At 33.5% G+C, this 22939-nt stretch overlaps 1 protein-coding gene and 1 pseudogene across 2 annotated transcripts; both read right to left on the reverse strand.

Annotated features, from left to right (window-relative positions):
- Positions 1–27: 27 nt before the first annotated feature.
- LOC147390299 (antimicrobial ginkbilobin-2-like protein pseudogene) lies at positions 28–3714 on the reverse strand (annotated as a pseudogene).
- Positions 3715–12671: 8957 nt separating this feature from the next.
- On the reverse strand, positions 12672–21453 carry LOC147390300 (cysteine-rich receptor-like protein kinase 25). 2 transcript variants are annotated; one of them, XM_086458497.1, is made up of 7 exons: positions 20549–21453; positions 16084–16218; positions 14543–14664; positions 14154–14364; positions 13560–13797; positions 13292–13442; positions 12672–13182 (listed from the first exon to the last, which is right to left on the reverse strand). In XM_086458497.1, the coding sequence occupies exons 1-7, from the start codon at positions 21351–21353 to the stop codon at positions 12838–12840; spliced, it is 2007 nt and encodes a 668-aa protein (XP_086314623.1). In that variant the 5' UTR covers positions 21354–21453; the 3' UTR covers positions 12672–12837. The 2 variants fall into 2 exon arrangements, with proteins under 2 accessions (XP_086314623.1, XP_086314624.1); XM_086458498.1 differs by lacking the exon at positions 16084–16218.
- Positions 21454–22939: the final 1486 nt, after the last annotated feature.

The following is a 22939-nucleotide window of genomic DNA, read 5'->3' on the forward strand; positions in this document are numbered from 1 at the left end:
GTAATCCAGCTTTAGTAATAAATAAATTATATCCCTAATTAATCAAATAGCAAGATCAAGTGTACACTTGTTACCTTTTGTGCTGGTTGTATTTGTTAATGGCGTAAGTGGTGGTAGCGATGGCGAAGGTGAGGCATCAGGTCCATAGAAAGGATAAATCTCGTATCTAGAATAACAACTTGGTTGAAGAGCTCTTGCACCTTGTTTCCCATCACAACAACTCGGAAACTGATTCACAGTATCTATTAAGCATGTGTTGCAATCAGATTGAGATAAATCTGGTGTGCACTGCACCATCCCATATAATTTCTGAGAGTTATTAACGTTTTCTTCTCCAGTTGCAAATTTAAGAGTAGAAGACCCATTTGCAGCTATTCTTACAAGTTCATCCATCAACTTGTTCAATCCCGTATTAAATTGATTTGGGTTTGAGACAGTCTGCGGATTCGACATATAGAGAGCTGGCCTTCTGTTTGATTTGAGTACCGTAACATGCACTCATCATATAATACAATTGACTCCTTCTGTTTTGGACAAAGTCGGATGATATCTTTGGTTGCTGTCTCCACACAATTCTTGCACACATCATCTGTAACGTCGCCTCTACAAAGGAAAAGGCCATATGCTTTATCAGGAGGATTTTGGCCTATGGTGGTGTTGTAAAATTTGTTTGTGGGTGTGGCATTAGAAGATAAAGAAGAGAGTAGTGGATTGAGATTAATACGAAATTGGCTACTATTAGTGTAATTAGCTCCTTGACAGAAGTTGTGTAGAAAGTTAGGTGGGAAGGTTTTAGTAGTATGGATTGATGAAGATGAATCAATGGGTGTGAAATTATCTTGAGAAGACCAGGAAGATTCAACATTTAGAAGAATCAAAGATAAGCTCTCTCTCTCTCTCTCTCTAGAAATGATGAAAAAGAGATTGGGACACAAGTGAAATATTGAAATAAAATGCTCAAGGTGTCAAGGGTTGGTTGGACTTTGAATATATCTGGTGGACTTCGAAGGATTGGTTGGATGTACGTGTCAGTTTTGTTCAGGTGATTAAAGTTATGAGTATGGAAACAACTCAAGAGCACTGGTAAACATATGAAGGACGTTGGATCCATGATGATGGCTTCTTCACCGTCACCATAACTTAAAAGTGATCAATTTTTGATGAATTTACTGTTCTGACTCACTGTTCATTTTAATTGTCACTTTAAACCTGTGAAATGGGCATTTTAAAACAGTCGAATTGCTTATGTGCTGAATTTTTTTCAAACAAAAAGGTCATCAGTCACGTTTTTGATAATTAAAATGATCAATTAGTCCCGTTTTGTACGAGAGTACAATGATAATGATAGAAATAAACCCCCTTCCCCCTTTCTCTTTCAAATCTTCAATGATGACGTGATGACCTTACTTTTAGTCATATTCATTGATTGATGTGACAATAACAAATCTTTAAAATATCTGGTGGACTCTGAATACGTGTCAGCTTGATACTGGAGTTAAAGTTATGTGGCTGGAAACAATTGCTGGACGGAACCTCCGCTCTCGAGTCGTAAACGTGTGAAGACGTTGTGCACCTAAGTGGGCCCGTGCATGGCTTCTTCACCAAACCAAATCCTCAGATTAGTAGAAAATGACTGAAATACCCTCATCTTCAATTTCCCATCTCATAGTCACAGCTCATAATGACATATTCTCACAACTAACCCTTTCCCCAAAGTTAAAACAATTTTTTTTTTTGTATTAAGTCCACAAATTTTACTTATTACACCTTAATTATTTAAATTATTTATCAAGTCTCAGTTAAAAATTACACATAACATTTAAAAAAGGAATTGGCATTTCCACATCAAAATTTTCTTCATAATAACAAAATAAGAAAAACTCAAATAATCACCATCAACAATGACCCATAAAAAACCAACAAGTTGACATCAAAGATGATTGTTTACTACAAAACCTAGATGTTCATATTGTGCTCTTCACTCTTTGATATCTCTCCATAAAACCTTCCAAAATCAAAAAAAATCTCTCCACCAAAGAAAAGACTGTTTCCAGGCCTAACTTTCTTTCCTAAAGTGAGAGGATGATATTCTCACCCTATTATTTATTTTTAACTTAGTTTAGGGGCTAATAGAATTTATTAACTAAAATCAGGTTTTTTTTTTTTTTTTTTTTTTTTTACATTTTTCTACTTCCAATCAAATGGTGAAATTAATTTTTTCAATGAACATATTTATCATGATTATTTCTCAAAAAATTCATATCTATTTTAAAACAATTTTGCTGATTTTTTATTTTTTCAAAAAATACGTCATTTTCAACCTTTGATTTATTTTGAAAAGTCCCATAGGCTAAATATGGGCAATATTGTCACCGAATCTAAAATTGAAGTTAAAGAATTTTTATGAGAAATCAAAATTTTCTAACTAGAGGTTTAAGGTGTGAGTATTTCAATCATGCTTATACTAGTTTCTCATAAAAGGAGAAGGTCAAATGTTTGCCATAAGTTTGAAAACTTAAAGGGGATAAGACTGAGTTCTCATTTTTGTTAGGACGATCTTCTCAAGTTTGATATAATCTTCACCAAAAAAATATAATTAATTCTAAAGTTCTTAATCCTAAAAAAAATGATCAAAAATGTCTTAGACTCGTGAGGGGGTTTTGGATTACAAGGTCAACCTTATTAAACATTAATTTTACTTTCATTGGGGACCAATATGATATTTAAGGGCAACCATGACAATTTCGGACCAATAAGTGGTTGATGCTCATAGGTTGTAAGTTTGATACCCAATATGAACATTAATTCCTTAGGGGCCACCTGCGAGGGTGCACCCTCACTTACCTAGTGCATGTGATATGCAAGTATTGCACGTGCCCCGAGATTAGTCCTTGGACAAGACCATGGTTTATGGATTGGGCAAATTCCATATACAGGCCAAGTCCGCTATTTATAGAGATACCCGATTATAATAATAAAAAAATAAAAATAAATAGATAAATAAATAAAGAGGGTGTTTTAAAAATGGTATCCCTCTATTAGATTACTAAATCAAAATTTCACTGTTAAATCATGAAGAAAAGTTGAGTTATCATCAAGGAAGTAAACCTAATCTTTCATTTTTACAAGAGGGTAAACATATTATCACTATTTTATTTTATTTTATTTTATTTTATATTATGAAGGGGTATCCAAACTTACGTTTGACTAATGGGATCGAAAGAGCCAGAGCTAGAGGTTGGACAAGGCGTGTAGGTCCCTTCCCTGGACACATACAACGCCTGCACATCACATGCATTAGGTAAGTGATGGTGTAACCTTGCAAGTGGCCTTGAGGAATTAATGCTCATACTGGGTATCGAACTCACAACCTACCGAATTTTATTGTCACTAATTTAACAGAGGGGTGTTTCTAAAATACCCTAAAAAGAATACATTTGTAATTATTAAATGTGAACCATCTTTAATTAATTGTTTGTTTTTTATTTTTAAAATAAATCTTTCACAGAGATCTACCAAGATTATCAGTTTTAGAGGTGTGAAAGGAAGCCAGCAGATCCAAAACCTGACCCAGACTAATTGTTCAGTTCCCAAGACTGGCCCAACTCTAGACCTGGCCAGGAATCCAGTCATTTCCTGCCTCGATCCTGGCCCTTCAGGTTTGGCCTGATTTGGACCCCAGTCTACGTAGGCCCAAGCCCAGACCAATAACATGATTATGAAGCTCTGAAAAAAATTAAGAGTTTACAAACAAAACATGATTTTAAGGATTTAAAATGAGTAAAGGAGAATCTTCCCTTGAGTTGTGTCAAATTACATATTAGAGGATGTCTTTATCAAACATCTAGAGCTATGAGGAGTGAAGACCACTTGTGCAAACATCAAAAACTATGGATACTTTTAAGTAGTATCGGACCAAACAAAGGGTGTTTTGATGGAGATTCCTCTAATTGCCCAAAAGAATAAAAATAAAAATAAAAGGTTGGAAGTAAAATTTTCAAGTGGTTGTTTTACGAAATTGCCGAGTATTTTGCAAAAAAAATCATACTAAATGAGCCATGTATATTTTATATTTATGAAAATAGTCATATATTAGATTTTTATAATTTCTTAATTTATCTTGTTATCAAAATTATTATATATTGCATTATCAAATTTTCTATTTACTTATTTACCTTTCCTATAAACCTATATTAACTTGAAGAGCATAGAGGTAAATTCATCAAACTATCCTTATCGTCACTTCGCATTAAATAACCCTTTTTTTTTAAAGAAATAATTATGAAATAGAGACTTTTATCATTTTTTGTAAATATTACAAAAACATGTTGGTTTAGTTATTTTGCTACAATACTTAGCTAATTTGGTAATTTCCTCTTTCAACTTCAATTATTATTATTATTTTGAAAAGGTCTTAACTAACTTGGGAAATAGAGGGATCTGAAATGTATACAAACTAGAGTTTGTAGGCGGCATCCTCTTTGATGTTTAGGTGGGTGAAGAGGAAAAATAATAGATTTGGAAATGTATTATTGAAAACTAAAAAATGAAATATCACTATAAAAAATTGTATAGTAAAAACAATAAAGTTGGGGGTTCTTGGGAAGAGGAAGAAGAGAGAAGATGGAGGGGAGACAACGGTCTTAGAAATACATTATTTGTAGGTAAAAAACTTGGAGCAAAAGAGTGGACCCACTGTAGTATTTTATTATATAGATATCCTTACTATTATAAGAGAGAAGGTGGACTAGAAGTGGTTCGACTCCAAATTTTGACCCCGCAAATGTTCCTTCCTTTATATTTAAACTTAATATAATTAGGATCCTTTTGATCAACAACAAAGAAAATTGCAGTCCATCCCGACCCATTGTAGATATACAAAACTGAAAATATAAACTATTTCAAGTGTTGAACATGCATGTTTCTCAAGAACTTGGTTGCATTGGCTGCTTCAGCTAACCATCTTAATTCAATTCAAACATTCTGTCAAATTAATATAAATAATTCAAGCTCAATTCAAAGTTGATATCTTATCTTGTATTGTTTCTTTAAGATTCGTTTCAAGCTTAAAAGAGTCTATATGAGCTTTTTAACGGTTGTGATAGTGCACGCTTTGATAAAAGTCCCTCTTTGCATGCTCAGATTTCTTCTCTCGTTCTTCTTTGTAGCGTCCGCAACTCTGACCATTGATACTTGATCATGTGTGCCCTCGGCCAGTTGCTCTACCAAACAACCAACTGCACGAAGGCAAATAAATTTAATGTAAAATTTCAATGGTAGCATTACCTTGTAAGGCTTTTGGAGTGCTATAATTCTTGTTGTCGCATGTTACCTTAAATCCGATATTCCTATAACATCCTTCACCGTTGCCAAATGGGTAAGGAATATTTAAGTCTCCACAATTTTGTTGGCAATGAGGCATTAAGGTTTGGGATGCCACCTTTACCGATAACATGACAAAATGAAATAGGAGAAGTTGTGTGAACATTGCTTCCCCTCTTTGTTTCAATTTTTTTCTTAAGTTACAGAGAGCGATGGAGCTGCTCAAGGTGGAGGGGGGATATTAGAGGCCAATAGAACTAATAAAGACATAAAACAAATATTTATTAGATCCAATAAAAAAATAAAAGGTTAATTTGCTTTTTAAGTTTTTTTTGTGTTAAATTGGTTGTAAGTTGAATTTATATTTTGTACTTTAGAGAGATTATGGAATTTAAGATTTTATCACTTAAAATAGAATAGTCCCGCATTGAAAAAAATAGAACACTCTCTTTAAGGTTATATAAGATCTCTCAAATAACTAATTTAGCTATTTGTTTAAGAGGTTACTAAATGGCAGCTTAACACCACGTTTGCACACTTGAAAAAAGGCAATTGTGCGTTTAGGGCGATTTAATTAGAGACACACTTTGCACTTCGCATCCTCATGAAGAGTTTGAGGAGCATTTTCTATTTGCTAGATCTAACAATGAGATTTGATCTCGACCATTGGATGATCATAGTGGATGTAAGACTTTGTTTGATGAACCGGATGGGCTTGACAAACATTATGTAAATTGGTCAATGGATTTGACCACAAAAATGTCTATTGGATTGTTGGTTAAACAACTTAACAGTTAGTTAGTCACTGGGGTTCATGTTTGTTTGACCACGCTCCAATGAGTGTTTCCTTGGTTCATGAAGAGTCACAACTCTTCAAAAAACACCATAAAAGAGTCTTTTTACCCTGTGACAAACAATCATGATTATTGAGACAAACAATCATGATGGCTGTTTGAAAAATCACTTTAATTCTATATAAAGAGATCGATAGACACAGATTAAAACACAATTCTAAAACTTCTCCAAAATACAAAATTCTTTAGTTCCTTTTTCATACTTCTGTTTTATAGGGAAGTTCCTGTTATTGATCAAGCCACCCAAAGAGGGAAAAGATTGAATAGAGCTAAGGTTTGTGTCCTCGATCTTTTGAAGGATAGACCAAAAAGGGTTTGGATTGAAGTGGCGCCTTCGGGCTACTGACAAAGGATTAACTACGATTTGATTCCCCATTTTTGCACTTGCTATCATAAATTGAGCATCGCACTACATACAAAAAGGAGGCAGTAGAGACAGAAAGGCAGCCCAAATTGGCAAAAATAATAATAAGAATCTTGATAAAATGACTCCCCCACGTGGCATACTCAATCGACTCCCCTTATGTGACATGTTATTAGAATATTAGTCATGTTGTTATGTATTAAAATACATTGAGATGCACTAAATCATGTTTAAATATGTGGTTAGGGTAGTAATGTAATTTCTTATACCTATCTTCTCTATTTAATAAGAAACTTGTACCAAAGATTAAAGACCTGATTTTTTCATTTAATTTAGTTTGTTTTCATGGTATTAGAGCCATGGCCAATTTTGATCCTGCAATCTAGCCGACCATGATCTTGCTTTCATTTTTTCTTTAAACCTAATCTCCATCTCCACCTCAACCCATTCTCTTTTGTGTTTTGTTCTCATAATCTACAACCTCAACGACCCATATCTTCATCATTTTCCATTTTATTACCTTTATTCTTGAAGAGAAATCTCATTATCAATAAATCTCTAAATGCAAGTAGTGGTACCATTAGATTTGAACAAGCACGTTAGTGGCTCTTGTCCTCTTACATCTTGATCATATTTCTTTTATTTTCCTTGATTGTATTTGCCTTCGGTTGCATACTTGCATGCCTTGAGACCTTGTACAATGTGAAAAACCCAAATTTGACAGTTTTGGGCCGTAAAATTTCATAAAATTCGACAGCCCAAGAGGTCGAATTAGAGTCGAATTTTTCATTGTCAAAATTTGTTTTTTGACAGGCCAAATCTGTCAAATTAATGAAGGATGAGAGAAATTCAATAGCTCTTAGCCGTCAAATTTGGGAACATCAAGAATTTCGACGGTCCTAGATCGTCAAAATTCAGTTTCTAAAATTCGTGGGCCTTGGCCTGTAAATTTTTTCTGTAGAATTTTCCAGTTTTCACATAGTGTTGTCAATCTCATCATCTTCAAATCAAACTCAAATAATTACACATATCAAGTATTCTTCAACATGTCTTCTTTAATCACGAAGACCCATTCCTTATTTTCTAACATTGCTGTCCATAGAAAGAATCAATTTAAATAGATGGCTGAGTACTTTCGCCTTACAAAATAATCAATTCAATTGGCTTACATGCTTGTCCATTGACCCACCCAAACTCTAGCAAATAGGGATTTATCTCATGCCTCTTCTATGGAACAGACTGAAAACAAGGCAACACATGAGCATGCATATCTCTCTCTCTCTCTCTCTCACACACACACACACCCACCCCCACACATCATTGTTACCTAAGAAACCTTGTTGACAAAACTCCTTACTTATCTTAATCTAAAATTTAATGGATTTTCCTCATCTTTACTTTATTTTATCACTCCTTGCCTCTCTCTTATGAGTTCCTCTCTTCTTCCATGTGATGCCCCTTCTCTTCTATTAGTTTCTTGTCCTTTATGACCTTATTTACATTCTCCTTATCTCTATTCTCCTCTAATACTCTCATATTAACTCACAAATATAATTAGTAATGATTTGTCAACATACAAGTGATGATCTTCAATAAGGACGATCATACATTTTCAATCATCAATCAACAATTTAATCACTTTCTCAAAGGATACTCATATTAAATGTAATTAATCACATGTTCCTTATTCAAAGGAACATGCAATTGTAGGACAATATTAGAATATTAGTTATGTATTAAGATACATTGAGATGCATCAAATCATATTTAAATATGTGGATAGGGTAGTTATTTAACTACTTGTAACTCATTATCTATTTAATAAGCTTTCAATCGGAGATCAAAGAAATCCGAGAATTTCAATTTTATGTAACTTCTTGTACCCATCTTCTCTATTTAATAAGAAATTTGCACCAAAGATCAAAGATCTACGTTTTTCATTTAATCTTTTTTGTTGTCACATGTGATGGAATTATAGATCTATACTTCTCGGGATCCACAATAAAAGTGAAATTGTGTATCCTGAGGAGTACATATCTACAGTCTAACTATAGCAAATGTCACATCAGGGGAGCCGATTGAGTATGCCACGCAGGGGAGTCATTTTATCATTACTCAAAAGATAATGATCTTTAGAGGATTGTAAGAAGAGTCATGATAATATGACTCATCACTCGTCAGCTGGCATACTCAATCGACTCCCTAACATAACAAGTTTGGGAGCCGTAGATCTATACACCTCGGGATACATGATTGCATTTCCCCATAAAAAGGTGTATCCCAAGGAGCACTCAATGATTGTTTCCTATGTCGTGCATCCATCATCTAGAATATCAGACAGAGGTCGTGAATTTCTCATCTCAAGTAAGACTTAAGAATCTTAAAAAGTTGTCAAGGAGAAGTTTAAACCTTCAGAAGTTGAGTAAGAAATTCAAAGCAAAGGTTGTTTTTTTCTAGTGATTGTCGGTCGATATAGGGTATGGTGGTTCGTAGATCAAGCCAAGATTAATTTAATTCATGGGGGTTCTTAGGTTTTTGCTTGTCGTAGTGGAGATTCAGAATGTTAAGGTCAAGGTTTGCATAATCAAAGCATCGTGTTTTATCGCGGAGAGGAGGGATCTTTGGGATTACTTGAAATTAATGAGAGGGTATCTCCACTCTCCAGTCGTCCATGTTTTCTTTTTTGATACATGGAATTTCAAACGCTTTCTTCCCAGCTTCTCGGGGTCTAAGACATTTATCTCCGGGTTTATTTATCCTTGCAGAAGAATCTCTCTCCTTGGGTATGAATAATTTGATTCAATCGGGTAAAATGGAAAGGTTTAATATCTCAAGGAGAGGCAAAGCTCCAAAGCCATTTTTTGATTTGCAAAGGCTTCCAAGAAGTCTCTAAGAGCTGTTAAAGATTTCCCTCAAACTTATGAAAAAGGCGTCTGGGCAACAAGTTAGTATAGCAAAGATTAATAAATTCTTTATTTCTAATTCAGTATATAAAAATAGAATTGCGTAGGGTTCTCAAATCTTGGATTTTCCAAGAGGTACTCTTCCTAAAAATTATCTAAGAGTTCTTTTATTTTCAGGAAGAGTAACGAGAGAGACGTGGGGTCTGTTTTTTACAGAAGCTAGCTCCAACTCCAGAAACTGGCTTCTAGAAGAAGTAGAAATCCAGAGCCTGAAAAGTCACATCCAGCAAAAGCTTGTTCGTTACAGAAGCACATAAGCCAGAAATTGATGTTCGTTTGACAGTTTTTTATTGCTGGATTCTTATAAAATGACCAGAATACTCTTAATGTTGATAATGCACCTATAATGCACAAAAAATGAGTAGAATATCTTAATAAATATATAATTACACTATATATATATATATATATATATTAAAAAATTATAAAAATAATTATTTTCAATTTAAGAAATTTATAAATTTTATAATTCTATTAAAAATTCGATAGTACCTCCTCTTAAAAATGAACATATGATAAAGAAAATACCTGCATAATATACAATCTAACATCTACATAAAGATGAATGGTGTTTTGATAATAAAGTAGTAATGATGAATTGCTTTTGATTTTTGTAGTAAAGATAAAGAGTATTTTGGTAAACATGAAGGGTATTTTGATAATTTTGTTTTATTGTTTAAGGTTAAGTTTGATTGAAAATTTGATTAAAGATGAAGGATATTTTGATAAAGATGAAAGGTATTTTGGTAATTCCTTTTTATTTCTTAAGGTTAAGTTTGGTTGGAGATTTAATTAAAGATGAAGGGTATTTTGGAAGATGAAAGGTATTTTGGAAGACGAAGGGTATTTTGATAATTAGTAAAAATGAAGGGTATTTTGATAATTCTTTTTTATTTTTAAGGTTAAGTTTAGTTGAAAATTTGATTAAAAATTAAAGGTATTTTGATAATTGGTAAAAATGAAGGGTATTTTGGTAATATCATTTTATTTTTTAAGGTTAAGTTTAGTTGAAAATTTGATTAAAGATGAAGGGTATTTTGGTAATTCCCTTTTATTTTTTAAGGTTAAGTTTGGTTGAAAATTTAATTAAAGATAAAAGGTATTTTCGTAAAGTCGAAGGGTATTTTGATAATTCATTTTTGTTTTTAAAGGTAAAGTTTGGTTGAAATTTTGATTAAAAATGAAGGGTATTTTGGTAAATATGAAAGGTATTTTAACAATCTCATTTCATTTTTTAAGGTTAAGTTTAGTTGGAAATTTGATTAAAGATGAAGGGTATTTTGATAACTACACTTGAACAGTTTTACGTTTTCAGCTTCCAACAAAAATCATTTGAAAAGGTCCCCCTTGGGCGACTTCCTTTAGAAACTACTTTTGGGCTTCAATTGAAATCTACAGGAGCCAAAAAAGCTCAAACGAACATCATTCATCTGGCTTTTTTTGCTTAAAAGCTAAAAAAACTGACTCCTGAAGTTGAAAAGAACAGGGCCGTGGTCTCCAAAATTTCTATAAAAAAATGGAAGGGCGGAAAAAAAAATGTTTTGTCAGAAGGAGACCATCACCAAAATTTCCATTCTACCCCTCCCAAAGTTCGTTACATCTCAATTTGACTCTTTTTCACAAGGGTTTTTTTGGGTTATGTTGGTGATAGATAGAAAGAAGCACCGTTCGGTTGGATGGAAGAAAATTTGTAAGCCTAAAAAGGAGGGAGGTCTAGACATTAGACCTTTGGAGGAGGTTCATAAGTCCGTATGATGAAGATTTGTTGGTATATCTTAAATGAGAAGGTTTCTGTAATGTGGTATGTTCTCTAGGTCCTGATTTTGAATCTTTATATTCCCTTGCAGAGCAACGTGATTACTTAAATAGTATCACATGTCAGGGTGTTAGATAAGGAGTGATACTCAGGGATTAATTCTGATAGATAAGATTGTCTCATGAGTTGGATAAAGCCCAATGGACCATGATCAGCCTATTGGACTCAGAGATACCCTGTTCCAAAAACAAACAAAAAAAAAATTGCCAATGATGGGGATTGGTTGTCTTCGGTGTCAAAATGAGGAGGTTCGAGAAGCTGGAGAAGTATCAAAAAAGCTATGCTCGTTACTATAAAAATCTCTAAGGTGATAGTGAACAAAGGTGCTGGAATCTCAGTTCTGTTGTCTAATTGGCAGGGTGATGAGCCCTCTTACAGGTGATTTCCAGAATGAAGACATAAGGGTTACAATGGAAGAGATATAGAGAGATGGAGAATGGATTGCTGATGAAGTCAGAAAACGATTTTCTGATCCAAATATGATTGATTTAATTTTACAATCGACTCTCCTTAGTAGTTCGGTTGAAAAATGAACTTAGAAGGATTCTGCTTTGGGTAATTTCTCTTCAAAAATGGCTTGGAGTGAGATCAGATTGAGAGGCTTAGAGGAGATAAAATGGAAAGTTTTATGGAGAGCTCCAATTCCTACTAAATTGAAGAATTTCGGCTGGAAATTGCTCCACGGAGCTTTGCCCTGTCGACTCAGTGAGGAAGTGGTGGGGGCAGTGCTTTGCTTCTATGTGTGTGCTTTGTGAGGAATTGATCCCTCATTTATTTTTCCAATGTGCATTAGCGAAATTAGTTTTGAGGTTTTAGGTGTTTATCTTCTAGACCGTGCTAGCCACTAGAGTTCCAAACTTGTCAATTTTTATCTCAAATTTCCAAGTCTTCTTCCTCTCAGTACTATGGGGCGTTGGTTCTTAGGTTCAGGGTCAAATAACTGGGCGTAAGTTAAGGCACTTTGTGATTCTTCGAAGTCATTCAACTTGGAAAATCTGATGGTAGTCATTGAGTCGGACTTTGGGCTGCTGGTGAGCACTTTAAAAGGGAATCCTATTCCCTGGCAATTGGAGACTTGGCTCCATAGAATTCGGTCAACACTCTCAAGGGTCACATGGGAAATCCAGCACTCTTGGAGAGAAGGGAATGCCACAACAGATACGTTGGCAAATTTTGCGATTCAATCCTCGTCGTCAACTCTTTTCCATGAGGTCTCCGACCTCCCGTTAATTGTAAAAAAAGTGATATTGTAGAGATAGGTTTGATCTTCCGTATTTCAGAATTGTAAATTAGACTTTTGTAATTTTTCCTTATCAATTTTTTGCACTTAGAAAAAAAAATTTTCGGGATAGTAAAGAATAATTACAAACTTGCATTGTCTGCTTAAGTTAAAACATTCTCCCAATACAAATAACTCAAGCTCATTTATCAGCATAAATGACCATGACCTAAGTAATGACTTAAAAAACACAAGATGTTTTTAAAGTTATGACCATCTATATATACTTCTGTTTGCGATTATCGGGGATATACCTCAGTAATTGACACTTCATTCACAGAAGGTGTTGAATTACTTGTATGTTGGTTGGGCTGAGTTGATCGTGATTCAAACTCTTTCAAAGTCACATCGGACACCATTCTACTATGTGCGAAAAATGCAGGTGATGAAGGTAATGCGAGAGTGATTGAACAGCTACTAAGCATAAGAACCACACTTGCCATAGTAGGTCTGTCTGCAACATCATCTTGAACACATAATAGCGCAATGTGGATGCATCTAATCACTTCGCTTCTTGAAAAAGAATCCTTCAAAGTTGGATCCATTAACTCTAAAGCTGTTCCTTCATTCCAATGTCTCCATGCCTACAATAACTCAACATATATACATTAAAGATAAATTCAAGTTCTTTAATTCAAGACTCTTCTTTTACTTAGTATGGAAAATTACAACCAAATAGCTAGTCATACTCACATGGCTTAGAAGGTCCTCAGCGCACTCTGATTGATAAAAACTACTGTTTTTCTGGCCAGTTACAATCTCAAGAAGCAATATACCAAAACTATAAACATCAGACTTCACTGAGAACTGCCCATGCATCGCATACTCTGGTGACATATACCCACTGTATTACCAATAAAATCAATTGAGATAGTAAGCTTTATGTTTTTGTTTAAATAGTTTCATTTGTTCCATATCAGGATTCACTTAATTGAGCTTAGAGAAGAAATTTAGTACTTACTATGTTCCGACAATTCTACTGGTATTGCCTTGAGTTTGGTCCACTACAAAAAGCCTTGCCATGCCAAAATCTGAAATTTTTGGGTTCATCTCCAAATCTAACAAAATATTGCTGGCTTTGAGATCTCGATGAATAATCCTATGTCGAGAATCTTCATGAAGATAGAGAAGCCCTCGAGCAATCCCTTCTATGATTTTGTAACGTGTTTCCCACTTCAAGTATTCACTTTTTATTGGGTCTATGTTTCATCAAAACAAAATACCAAGTTAGGTCTAAAAGTACATAGTAATTATCTGGTTTAAGCAATCTCCAATACCTTGATTTTCAAAAGATATGAAGCAACAATTTTTCTTGTCATTGTATGATGATTTTTAGAAATAGTTTTTTGAGACTATCATCCTTACTAAACTTTCATCATACAATGATAACAAAGTCATTGTTTACCACTAAAAGACAATAGAAGGATTGGTTTTTGGGGATTTTTATGAAAAATCACTGTATGGGAGGTTGTAAAAAAAACGTTGTCACAGGGACTTCGTCCCTCTTTCTCATGCTCGCACAAAGTTCAAAATAGATGGAGCTTTAGAGATGAACCAAAAAGAAAGTGATCGAGGCTTCTGTTGGGCACAAACTCGTAGATCAGTAGCTTCTCTTCTTCTTTGATGCAGAATCCTAAGAGCCTAACAAGATTTCTGTGTTGAAGCTTGGCCACTAACACGATCTCATTCTTAAATTGTTCTTCACCTTGTCCAGAGTTTCTAGAGAGTCTCTTCACAGCCATTTCTTGTCCATTAGATAGCCTTCCCTGAGAACGTATTGCAATAATCGGAATAAAATGGAATAAAAGTTGATAATTTGCTTCAAATGATATTTACAACTTCCTTTAAGATATTCTAAGATTTGAATCCAACGTATTTGAGGTTTATGCAAAACTATTAACATTTTTTTTTGGTGGGTGGGGGTGGGGGGTTCATAATAGTTACCTTGTAAACCACACCGAATCCACCTTCACCAAGCTTATTATCATCAGAGAAGTTGCCTGTAGCTACTTCTATTGTATCAAAGCCATATTGCAAAGATTCTGCATTTGTAATCTCCTCCGCATCTTGCCAAGGTAATTAACAAGGGTAGAAATGTGAATCAAATGAGTAAAGAATTCACAAAAACCAATTAGTAAATCTATGAAAGTAGATGTGTTCTTCCATCATTTGAAACTTGGGGAGTTAGATTGAACTCAAGGTGACTTTGTATACAAACTCGAACGGAGTTAATGTTGCAAAAATCGACAAGAGAATAAGCACACGATTCAAAATAAAGAAGAAAATACATACACACACAGGAACACACAAATTTACGAGGTACACCCTTTTCTAGGTTACGTTAGTGGAGGGGATCAATCTTGTTCACTATATGAAGTAAATGTTACAAAGGAAAACCCCTTCTCTGACTCCTGTCTTTCAGATCTGCTTTCTTTCTCAATTATATAAGAAATTATATATTTATACTTTAGTGTTGCCACGAGGTAAGCTTATTTTTAATTAGATTAGTAACTCGAGTGAAGGTGGGTTTTAAGCCTAGCTAGGTCCATAAGTATCAACATGTGCATACTTTACCAATTAAAAGCAAACTGGCACATTCAAAATTTGTGTTGTCATTGGATAAGCCTGTTTTTAATGACATTAACAAGCCAGGTGAAGATGTTTTTTTAACCCAGGTCTATGATATGATCAAAATCAACAAATATATTTTACTAACTAACCAAGCTGGCACTTTCTGAATGAACATATCTAGACATGATTTGGTAGGTGACTAAAATTTCAATAGTTTATTCCTTCTCACGTCTACATGATTGCTAGTTAGTGCATGATGGACACCTTTTTTTTTCCCTCATACTATTAGAGGTGATGGTAAGAGATGGTAACGTGTTGCTTGTAATTTTTCTTTTAATCCAAGATGGTATCAACATTCCACAAGCCTTGCCAACTTTGTTAAGTAGTTGGCATCTTCATGTTTGCTTGTTCTTATTATAGTTCTTTTATAGTTACTTGGTGCAGGTATGGCACCCAACCCAGGCTTGCCCATCAATTTTATTTTATTTTATTTTTTATTGTAAATAAAAAAGGGGAAAAAAAAAAAAGGCTTGTTGTAGGGTCTGCATGATTTTGCAACTAAAAAGGTGGAAAATGGATTTTTGGGAAAAATGCAGCTCATCGTGCATTTGATTGAAGTTTTCTCAAGAAAGCCATTTTCCCATGAAGGTTGAAAATATTGTGCGTCTGACTGCACATTTTCATATGTACAGTCAAAAAAAGAGACATCCTCTTTGAAAATTCATTTCACTAGAACCAATTCCTTGAGAAAATGAATTTTCAAGACAATGTTTTATTGGCAATCATACATGCCTGGATGGTCTAATTTGATGATCAACTTGTTTATGCCTCGATAATTCCCTGGAGACAAATAGTTGCATCAAGTTTCGAAATCAATGTTCTCCCATTGGATTAGATGAAAAACAGATACTTACAATCAACTTTTTCCTTTGACGGGGGCGTTCTCTTTCGTGAACAAAATAATATGACGATGATGGCGAGAAGTACTAGTGGAACGGATACAGAAACAACTATAATCACAATAGTTCGGGATGAAACCTTTCCCTTACCTGCACAACGAAGATCAGTTTTTGTTAAGTAACCCACAATGTTGAATGTCAAATTTTGTACCTAGAAAAAACTTGCTTTTCGACCAAAATAACCTGATTATATTAAGTTAAAGGCAGGGCATTTGTGAGATTCAAATTTTAGTGTCAAACTACTTCTTTTCGACCTTCTCCTTCTCTCATTATAGTAGTAAATATAAGAGAGCAACTCCTTGCACAAGACATATCACTAAAAAGATTCACCTAACATTTCATTATCTTTTCCAAAGTTCATAGAATGTTGTCCTTTACAACCCTAATGCATTGGATCATGTTTTAGGATGTCATAAGGTGAGTCCAAGGACCCTTAGTAAGGATTAAATCCTTACCAACTTAAGTAAGGCTAGTCAAACTTGATTAATAATTTTAAGGGAAAATTACATAAAAGACCCTAGCCGAGGGATTTTTCTCTAAATAATACCTAAGTTTTGGGCAGTCTCTTAATAATCCATTTAGTAAACTTCTATTTTCTTAATAATTATTGGACTTTTCTTTTCTTAATAACCCTAGGACCTCATCTCGCGTTGTAATATTTTTTTGAAATATTCGAACTACCCTTTATCTCATCTTCACATAATTAGATTTTCTAATGATAATTGTGATCATTTTCCATGATTTTTATTGTGAATGACGAATGGAGAATGATATATTCTTAGTTTTAAACATTTAGATTTTTTTTTTTTTTTTTTTTTTGACATTTTATAAAAAAATGAAGACTGAGAAGTTAAAAATTCTAAAATTTTAGATTCAAGCATTTATTTCGAAAGTATGATCTATGAATTTTAGATATTTTGAGAAAATTTACCAAGTATTGAAGTTGAAAAAACGAAAAAATTAAAATTAAAATTAAAATCTCAATAACATTTATAGTGTCGAGTTCACCATTTTTTTATTGTTGAGTTCAATATTTTTATTGTTGAACTCACCACTTAGTGTCGAGTTCACTACTTTTTATTATTGAGTTTACCACTTTTTAATTAGTATCGAACTCGATGATATTTATTGATGAATTTGGCACTTTCAAACGATGTTTAATGACCATTCATCCCAACAATAAAAAAAGTGATGAACCCAACAATAAAATGTGGTGAGCTCGACACTAAGTTATGAACTCAACACTGGAAATGTGATCCTTTTATTGATTCATTCTTTTCAACAACAATATTATTTAAATCTTCTAGAAATACCATAACATACACATATATCAAAGTGTCGAAATGGACACACAAATCAAAGGTAACAACTTAAAAAAATTTAGAATTTGAATATTTTTTTTTAAATAAATCATTAAAAAAACACCTAAATGTTTAAAATTAGAAGTATATCATTTTTCATTTGTCATTCACAATAAAAATTTGTTGAAAATGATTGCAATCACTAATAGAAAATATAGTTTTGTGAAGAAGATGAAAAGAGGGTACTTCAGGTACTTCAAAATTATTACAACATGAGATTAGGTTCATGGCTATTAAGAAAAGAAGAGTTTACTAAGTTGACAGTTAAGAGGCCACCTACAACTTAGGGACTATTTAGAAATAAACCCTCTATCAGATCTTTTAAATAATTTTCCCTGATTCAAAAGATAATTTTTTTTTTTTACCAATACAGCCGACTGTCACCTTCGTGACATTATTTAAGGACCCTTGCTGGAAAGAGTTCTGTCACTGTCAGCCAACTAATTTATTGTTTTTTCATGTCAAATGAGTCAAATAGTCAGACGAGTGCATTTATATTTCCCTTGAAAGTTGAAATATCACTCGTAATTTAATCAGACTTTTGAGCTATGCACCCAAGATTTTTTTTATAAACACACCCCAAGAATTCAATAAATTTCAATCATATTCATTAACCATCAGCAAAAAAATTTAACTACCCTAATTCTATAAGAAACTTCTTTTTTAAATCTTATATCAATACTCAATTAGGTTCTTATTTTTTAAAAACATAATTTGGATCAACCACATTTTATTATTGGATGAGATAGGATTCGAAACATACTATGTGTGGGGGATAATTTTCGTTGGATACCAAGAGACGGCACATGGTACCTAGAGATTCGTGTTAAGCATGGAAATCTTAAGGTAAACTCGATAATTCGATCGCAAATCAATCATGAACTCAAATCCCGATTTATTATAAGAATATCGGATCAAGACTACGTGACAAAATGACTTAATCAATCCAAATTCTAATTAATTCAAGATTTGACAAATTAAACGTAATTGAAATTTTTCTTAAAGGAAAATCTTAAAAATGAAAGATTGAACAAGGAATGAATATTGATTAGGAACATTCATAATCAATATCCATTTACTAAAATGGAGAAGGATAAAATTAAAAAGATGATCAAAAGAGATTCTAGGATTTCACATCTATAATTACATAAACAAAGACACTAAAAGGTATGCAATTCTCCCCTCTAAACTTTGCACTAATCTTTATATTAAAATTGTATGTTGTAAACACACTGAAAAACACACACAAGAAGTGAAGATTGCAAAACATCGTCATAAATTTCAAGGTATTACAATTTTTTTACATATACACCATGCATGTTTTATTGTAGTAGATTCATAATTAAATGTGGTTGATCAAAGTAGATCTTGATAAGAATTTGATTGAGACCAATTCATTACCAATCCGATCTGAGCCTGATCCATTGACACTCCTAATCCACCCATTTAAATTTTGGTTTTAATATTTGTTGCTAACTTAATCATGTAAAGTAAATGTTGACGTAACAAAAAAAAATGTAAAGTAAATCAATAAATTATCTCGTTGATTTGACCAGGGGAGCAATCAGGCTAATCAAATTCTAATGTTCTACTTTTAGAAAAGTAAGAGAAAGACCTGACGGAAGATAAGTTAAAATAATAAAAGTAGAAGTACCCAATTTTTTAAGAATGAAAGTATGCATAAGGATTATATGATGTTAAAGGGAAGAGTCGTGCTCGGGGGATTTTGTTTTAGTTGGTTTATTAGTTAAACAAATCTTACATATAAAAATAACGTTGGCAAGAAATAAAGTTATAATCTTTCTAATTAAAAAGAGTTACTTGAACCATCTTTTTCAAAAGTAGTTTTTATTTTAAGAATTTTAGAAAAATTATCAAAACCCGTTCTCGCATCTAGAATTAACTTTTTTTTCTCTCCAAATCAACAACTTGAAACTCCTTCATCATAGTCTTCTCTTATAGACTGATGAAAAATGATCTTAAATGCTCTCGTCTTTGGTCGTTGAAAGAGAGAGAATTTTATGGTGGAAGAGGACGGTAAAATTATCTTTTAAAAATGGCATTTTCAATTTATTGTTTTCAACTTTGCCGCATGTTAGAAAAATTATGATCGCCTTAATACCATATTAGAAAAATTAGGGTAGAAATCTTATAAAATTATTAATTTTTTTTAAAAAATAATATAAGAAATCTAGATGGCTTTTGAATAAGACTCCTTGGCTACTTCTGACTCTTGCGGGGAGTTAGAAGTCGTTTGAATAATTTAGATAAACAACTCTTTCGAAGAATTACTCCGCGCAAGAGCAAAAAATTACTCTTTATGAAAAAGTCGCTAAAACCTACTTCTCAATTTCGCATCTTGCGGGGGGTAATATTCTAACTGCTCATTTTACCGAAATACCCTAACTTTATTAATTTTCATCGAAATACCCCTAATTTCACCGAAATACCCCGTTTTATTAATTTTCTATGAAAATACCCCCATTTTAAACACATTATATTAATATTTAATATTTAAAATATTATATTATATTAATATTTATTATAATCTTATATTATATTAATATTTATAGTTAAAATGTCAAAAACAATATAATTTGAAAGCATATTATGATACTAAAAAATAAAAAACAGTAACTAGTATAATATAAGGGTATTCTGGTCTTTTTTTTAGAAGTCATGAGAAGTCAGTATGGTTCCCAAACAGACTTCCAGCACAAAAGTACTTCTGTTAGTACTTCACAGAATTGATTGTCAAACGCCCTCTCTGCACAGAATTATGTTTCCAGCTCCTCTACAGAGTACTCCAGCTCCTGCTCTTTGGAACAGTAATTCTGCTCTTGGTATCCAAACACGTCCTAGTAGTTTTTTTTTTTTTTTTTTTGGGTTCCGTAATTAACTAATGTTCATGCATGATTTAGTGAAATACCCTTACAATTTAGTGAAAATCAAATGAAAATGAATCTAGCATTTATAATAAAAACAAGATGTATACTAAAGAAAAAAAAAAAAAAATTGTATGCCTAATTAAGTAGCAAGATCAAGTACTGCACACTTACCTGTTGTCATAGTCGTATTGATTAATGGCGAAGTTGGTGGTGGTGGCAGTGGCGGAGGTGGTGGAGATTGATAGAAAAGACTAATCTCGTACCTCAAATAACAACTTGGTTGAATAACTCTCCCACCTATTTTTCCATAACAACAACCAGGAATCTTACTCACAGCAACTCTTAAGCATCTGTCGCAATCATATTGAGATAAATCTGGTGTGCACTGTACTAGCCCATATATTTTTTGAAAGTTTGTATAATTTTCTTCTCCAGTTGCAAATTTGAGAGTAGAAGATCCATTTGCAGCTCTTCTTACAAGCCCATCCATCAACTTGTTCAATCCCGTATTAAATGGATTTGGGTTTGAGATATTGTTCACATTCCACATAAAGAGAGTTGGATTTTCCTGAAAAGAGGAGAAGATGGATCGATTGGAGTACCTTAACATGCACTCATCATACCCTACAATTGGCTCTGTCTGTGTTGGACATTGTTTGGTGATTTCTCTGCTTGCTGTGTCCACACAATTCTTACACATATCAGCTGTAACATCTCCTCTACAAAGGAAAAGGCCATATGCTTTATCAGGAGGTTGGCCTATGCTAGTGTTGTAAAATTGGTTAGTTGGTGTGGCATTAGAAGATAAAGAAGAGAGTAGTGGGTTGAGATTAAAACGAAATTGGCTATTATTAGTGTAATTAGCTCCTTCACAGAACTTGTATAGAAAGGTGGGTGGGGTTTGGGCAATGGTTAGACCACCATGAATGAAGATGGAACAAACAAAGAAGAGAAATTTGTAGAAGAAGAAGCCCATTGTTTGTTTCTGATTCTGGGCCAATTTGGGATTGAAAATATATAATTCCGAAGATTTTGATAGTATAGATTGATGAGGATGAATTAATAATTGGTTTGGAATTTTCTTTTAAAAGATTCAACATTTAGAAGAATCAAAGTCAAGGAGTCTCTCTCTTTCGAAATGATGAAAAAGAGATTGGGACGGAAGTGCAACGTCGTCGGCTAATTAATTAATTAATTAATGCATTTGGTGGACTTTAAAGAATAGTTTGGAATTGGTAAGATAGAGTCTTGATAAGCTGATTCTACCAACTAGCATACTAAAATACTCTCTTGACGTGGCATGAGTTAGAATCAAAATTTTATGTCTCGAGATACACAATGCATAATTTCATAAATACGTGCAGTTGTATATCTCGATCTCGACGAGAAAAGTTCTATGGTTATAGCACATGACATTGAAACAAGTGGTAGACTGAGCCCTCTACTTTCTAGTCGTGAACGTGTGAAGGACGTGTCCACAGTGGACCCATGGATAAATTCAACGGATCTACCTCGAGATCCGTGAAAGATAATCGCAAATGATTTTATTGATTTTTGATGAAATGTGGATACAGATCTCAGTATTTCCTCTGATTAACAGTCAAGTACAAAAATAGTGATGATGACGTATGTAACTTTTCTTCTCTCCGAGCTTCGCGCTTTATCGGCTGAGGAGGATGCTTTGACGTTGGCTTTTTCTTTGTGCTTGATCTTCTGTAGATTTTCTTCTCTCCGGGCTTCGTGCTTTATCGGTTGAGAAGGTTTCTTGACTTCCAGAGAAGGGCTTTTGTGCTTGATCTTCTCTTTAGTCGGAGTCCGGATCTCTGAAGAACCTTGCTTTGTCTCTGGAGGAGGGCTTGAGGGCTTCTTCTTCTCTAGAGGGAGAGCTTCTGTCTTCTGAGAGAAAGTGATCCAGATCCCCTCTCAATGAGAGAGGCTCTTGTATTTATAGGCTTAAAAGTAATTTAGCTTTCCAATTATACCCCCAATTTAAAGAAGTCTAATTGATTTATTTAAAAGGCTAAATTTGTCCAAATCCAATTTTAAGGATTTAATGGATCATTATCGGGCCAAACTTATTTATTTAGATGTAAGGCTCAATATTTAATGTGGATCACTTGAATTTGTTGGCTCATGGGTTTTATCTGCGAAAACCCAAACCCAAACTATATGAGGCCCTGTCCCTCAATTTACATTTGTGGGCCAAATTTTGATTTGGTGGGCTTTTTGTTAACTTAGAAAGATTTAGGGGCCCGTTTAAATTTTGATGCCTACAGATGGCATCTTCAGAACCATATCCTCTTCTCCTTGCAAACTGACGACATACCCCATGTCAGCGGTCTGGTACGAGAAATTAATATAAAATGACTGAAATACCCTGATTTTCAATTTCCCAATTTTTTTTTTTTTTTTTTTTTTTTAAGGTTTAATTTCCCATCTCAGAACATTATATTCCCACAGTCAATCCTAGCCCCAAACTCAGTTTTTTTTTTTTTTTTTTGACATTTTTGTATTTGAAATCAAAGAGGGAAAATCTTTTTAATACCTGTTTAAAAGAAATTC

This window comes from Akebia trifoliata, chromosome 11 (genome assembly GCF_017979445.1).
Source record: "Akebia trifoliata isolate Shusen 1 chromosome 11, ASM1797944v1, whole genome shotgun sequence".
NCBI lineage: Eukaryota > Viridiplantae > Streptophyta > Magnoliopsida > Ranunculales > Lardizabalaceae > Akebia > Akebia trifoliata.

What these genes read in the sequence shown, in the direction of transcription:
- LOC147390300 (XM_086458497.1), bottom strand. Translation starts at nt 21,353, where the DNA reads ATGGGCTTCTTCTTCTACAAATTTCTCTTCTTTGTTTGTTCCATCTTC. An exon ending in CAATACGACTATGACAACAG is followed by an intron (nt 16,219 to 20,548) that starts GTAAGTGTGCAG and finishes TTCGTTGTGCAG; the next exon opens with GTAAGGGAAAGGTTTCATCC. An exon ending in AGTAGAATTGTCGGAACATA is followed by an intron (nt 13,443 to 13,559) that starts GTAAGTACTAAA and finishes TTGGTAATACAG; the next exon opens with TGGGTATATGTCACCAGAGT.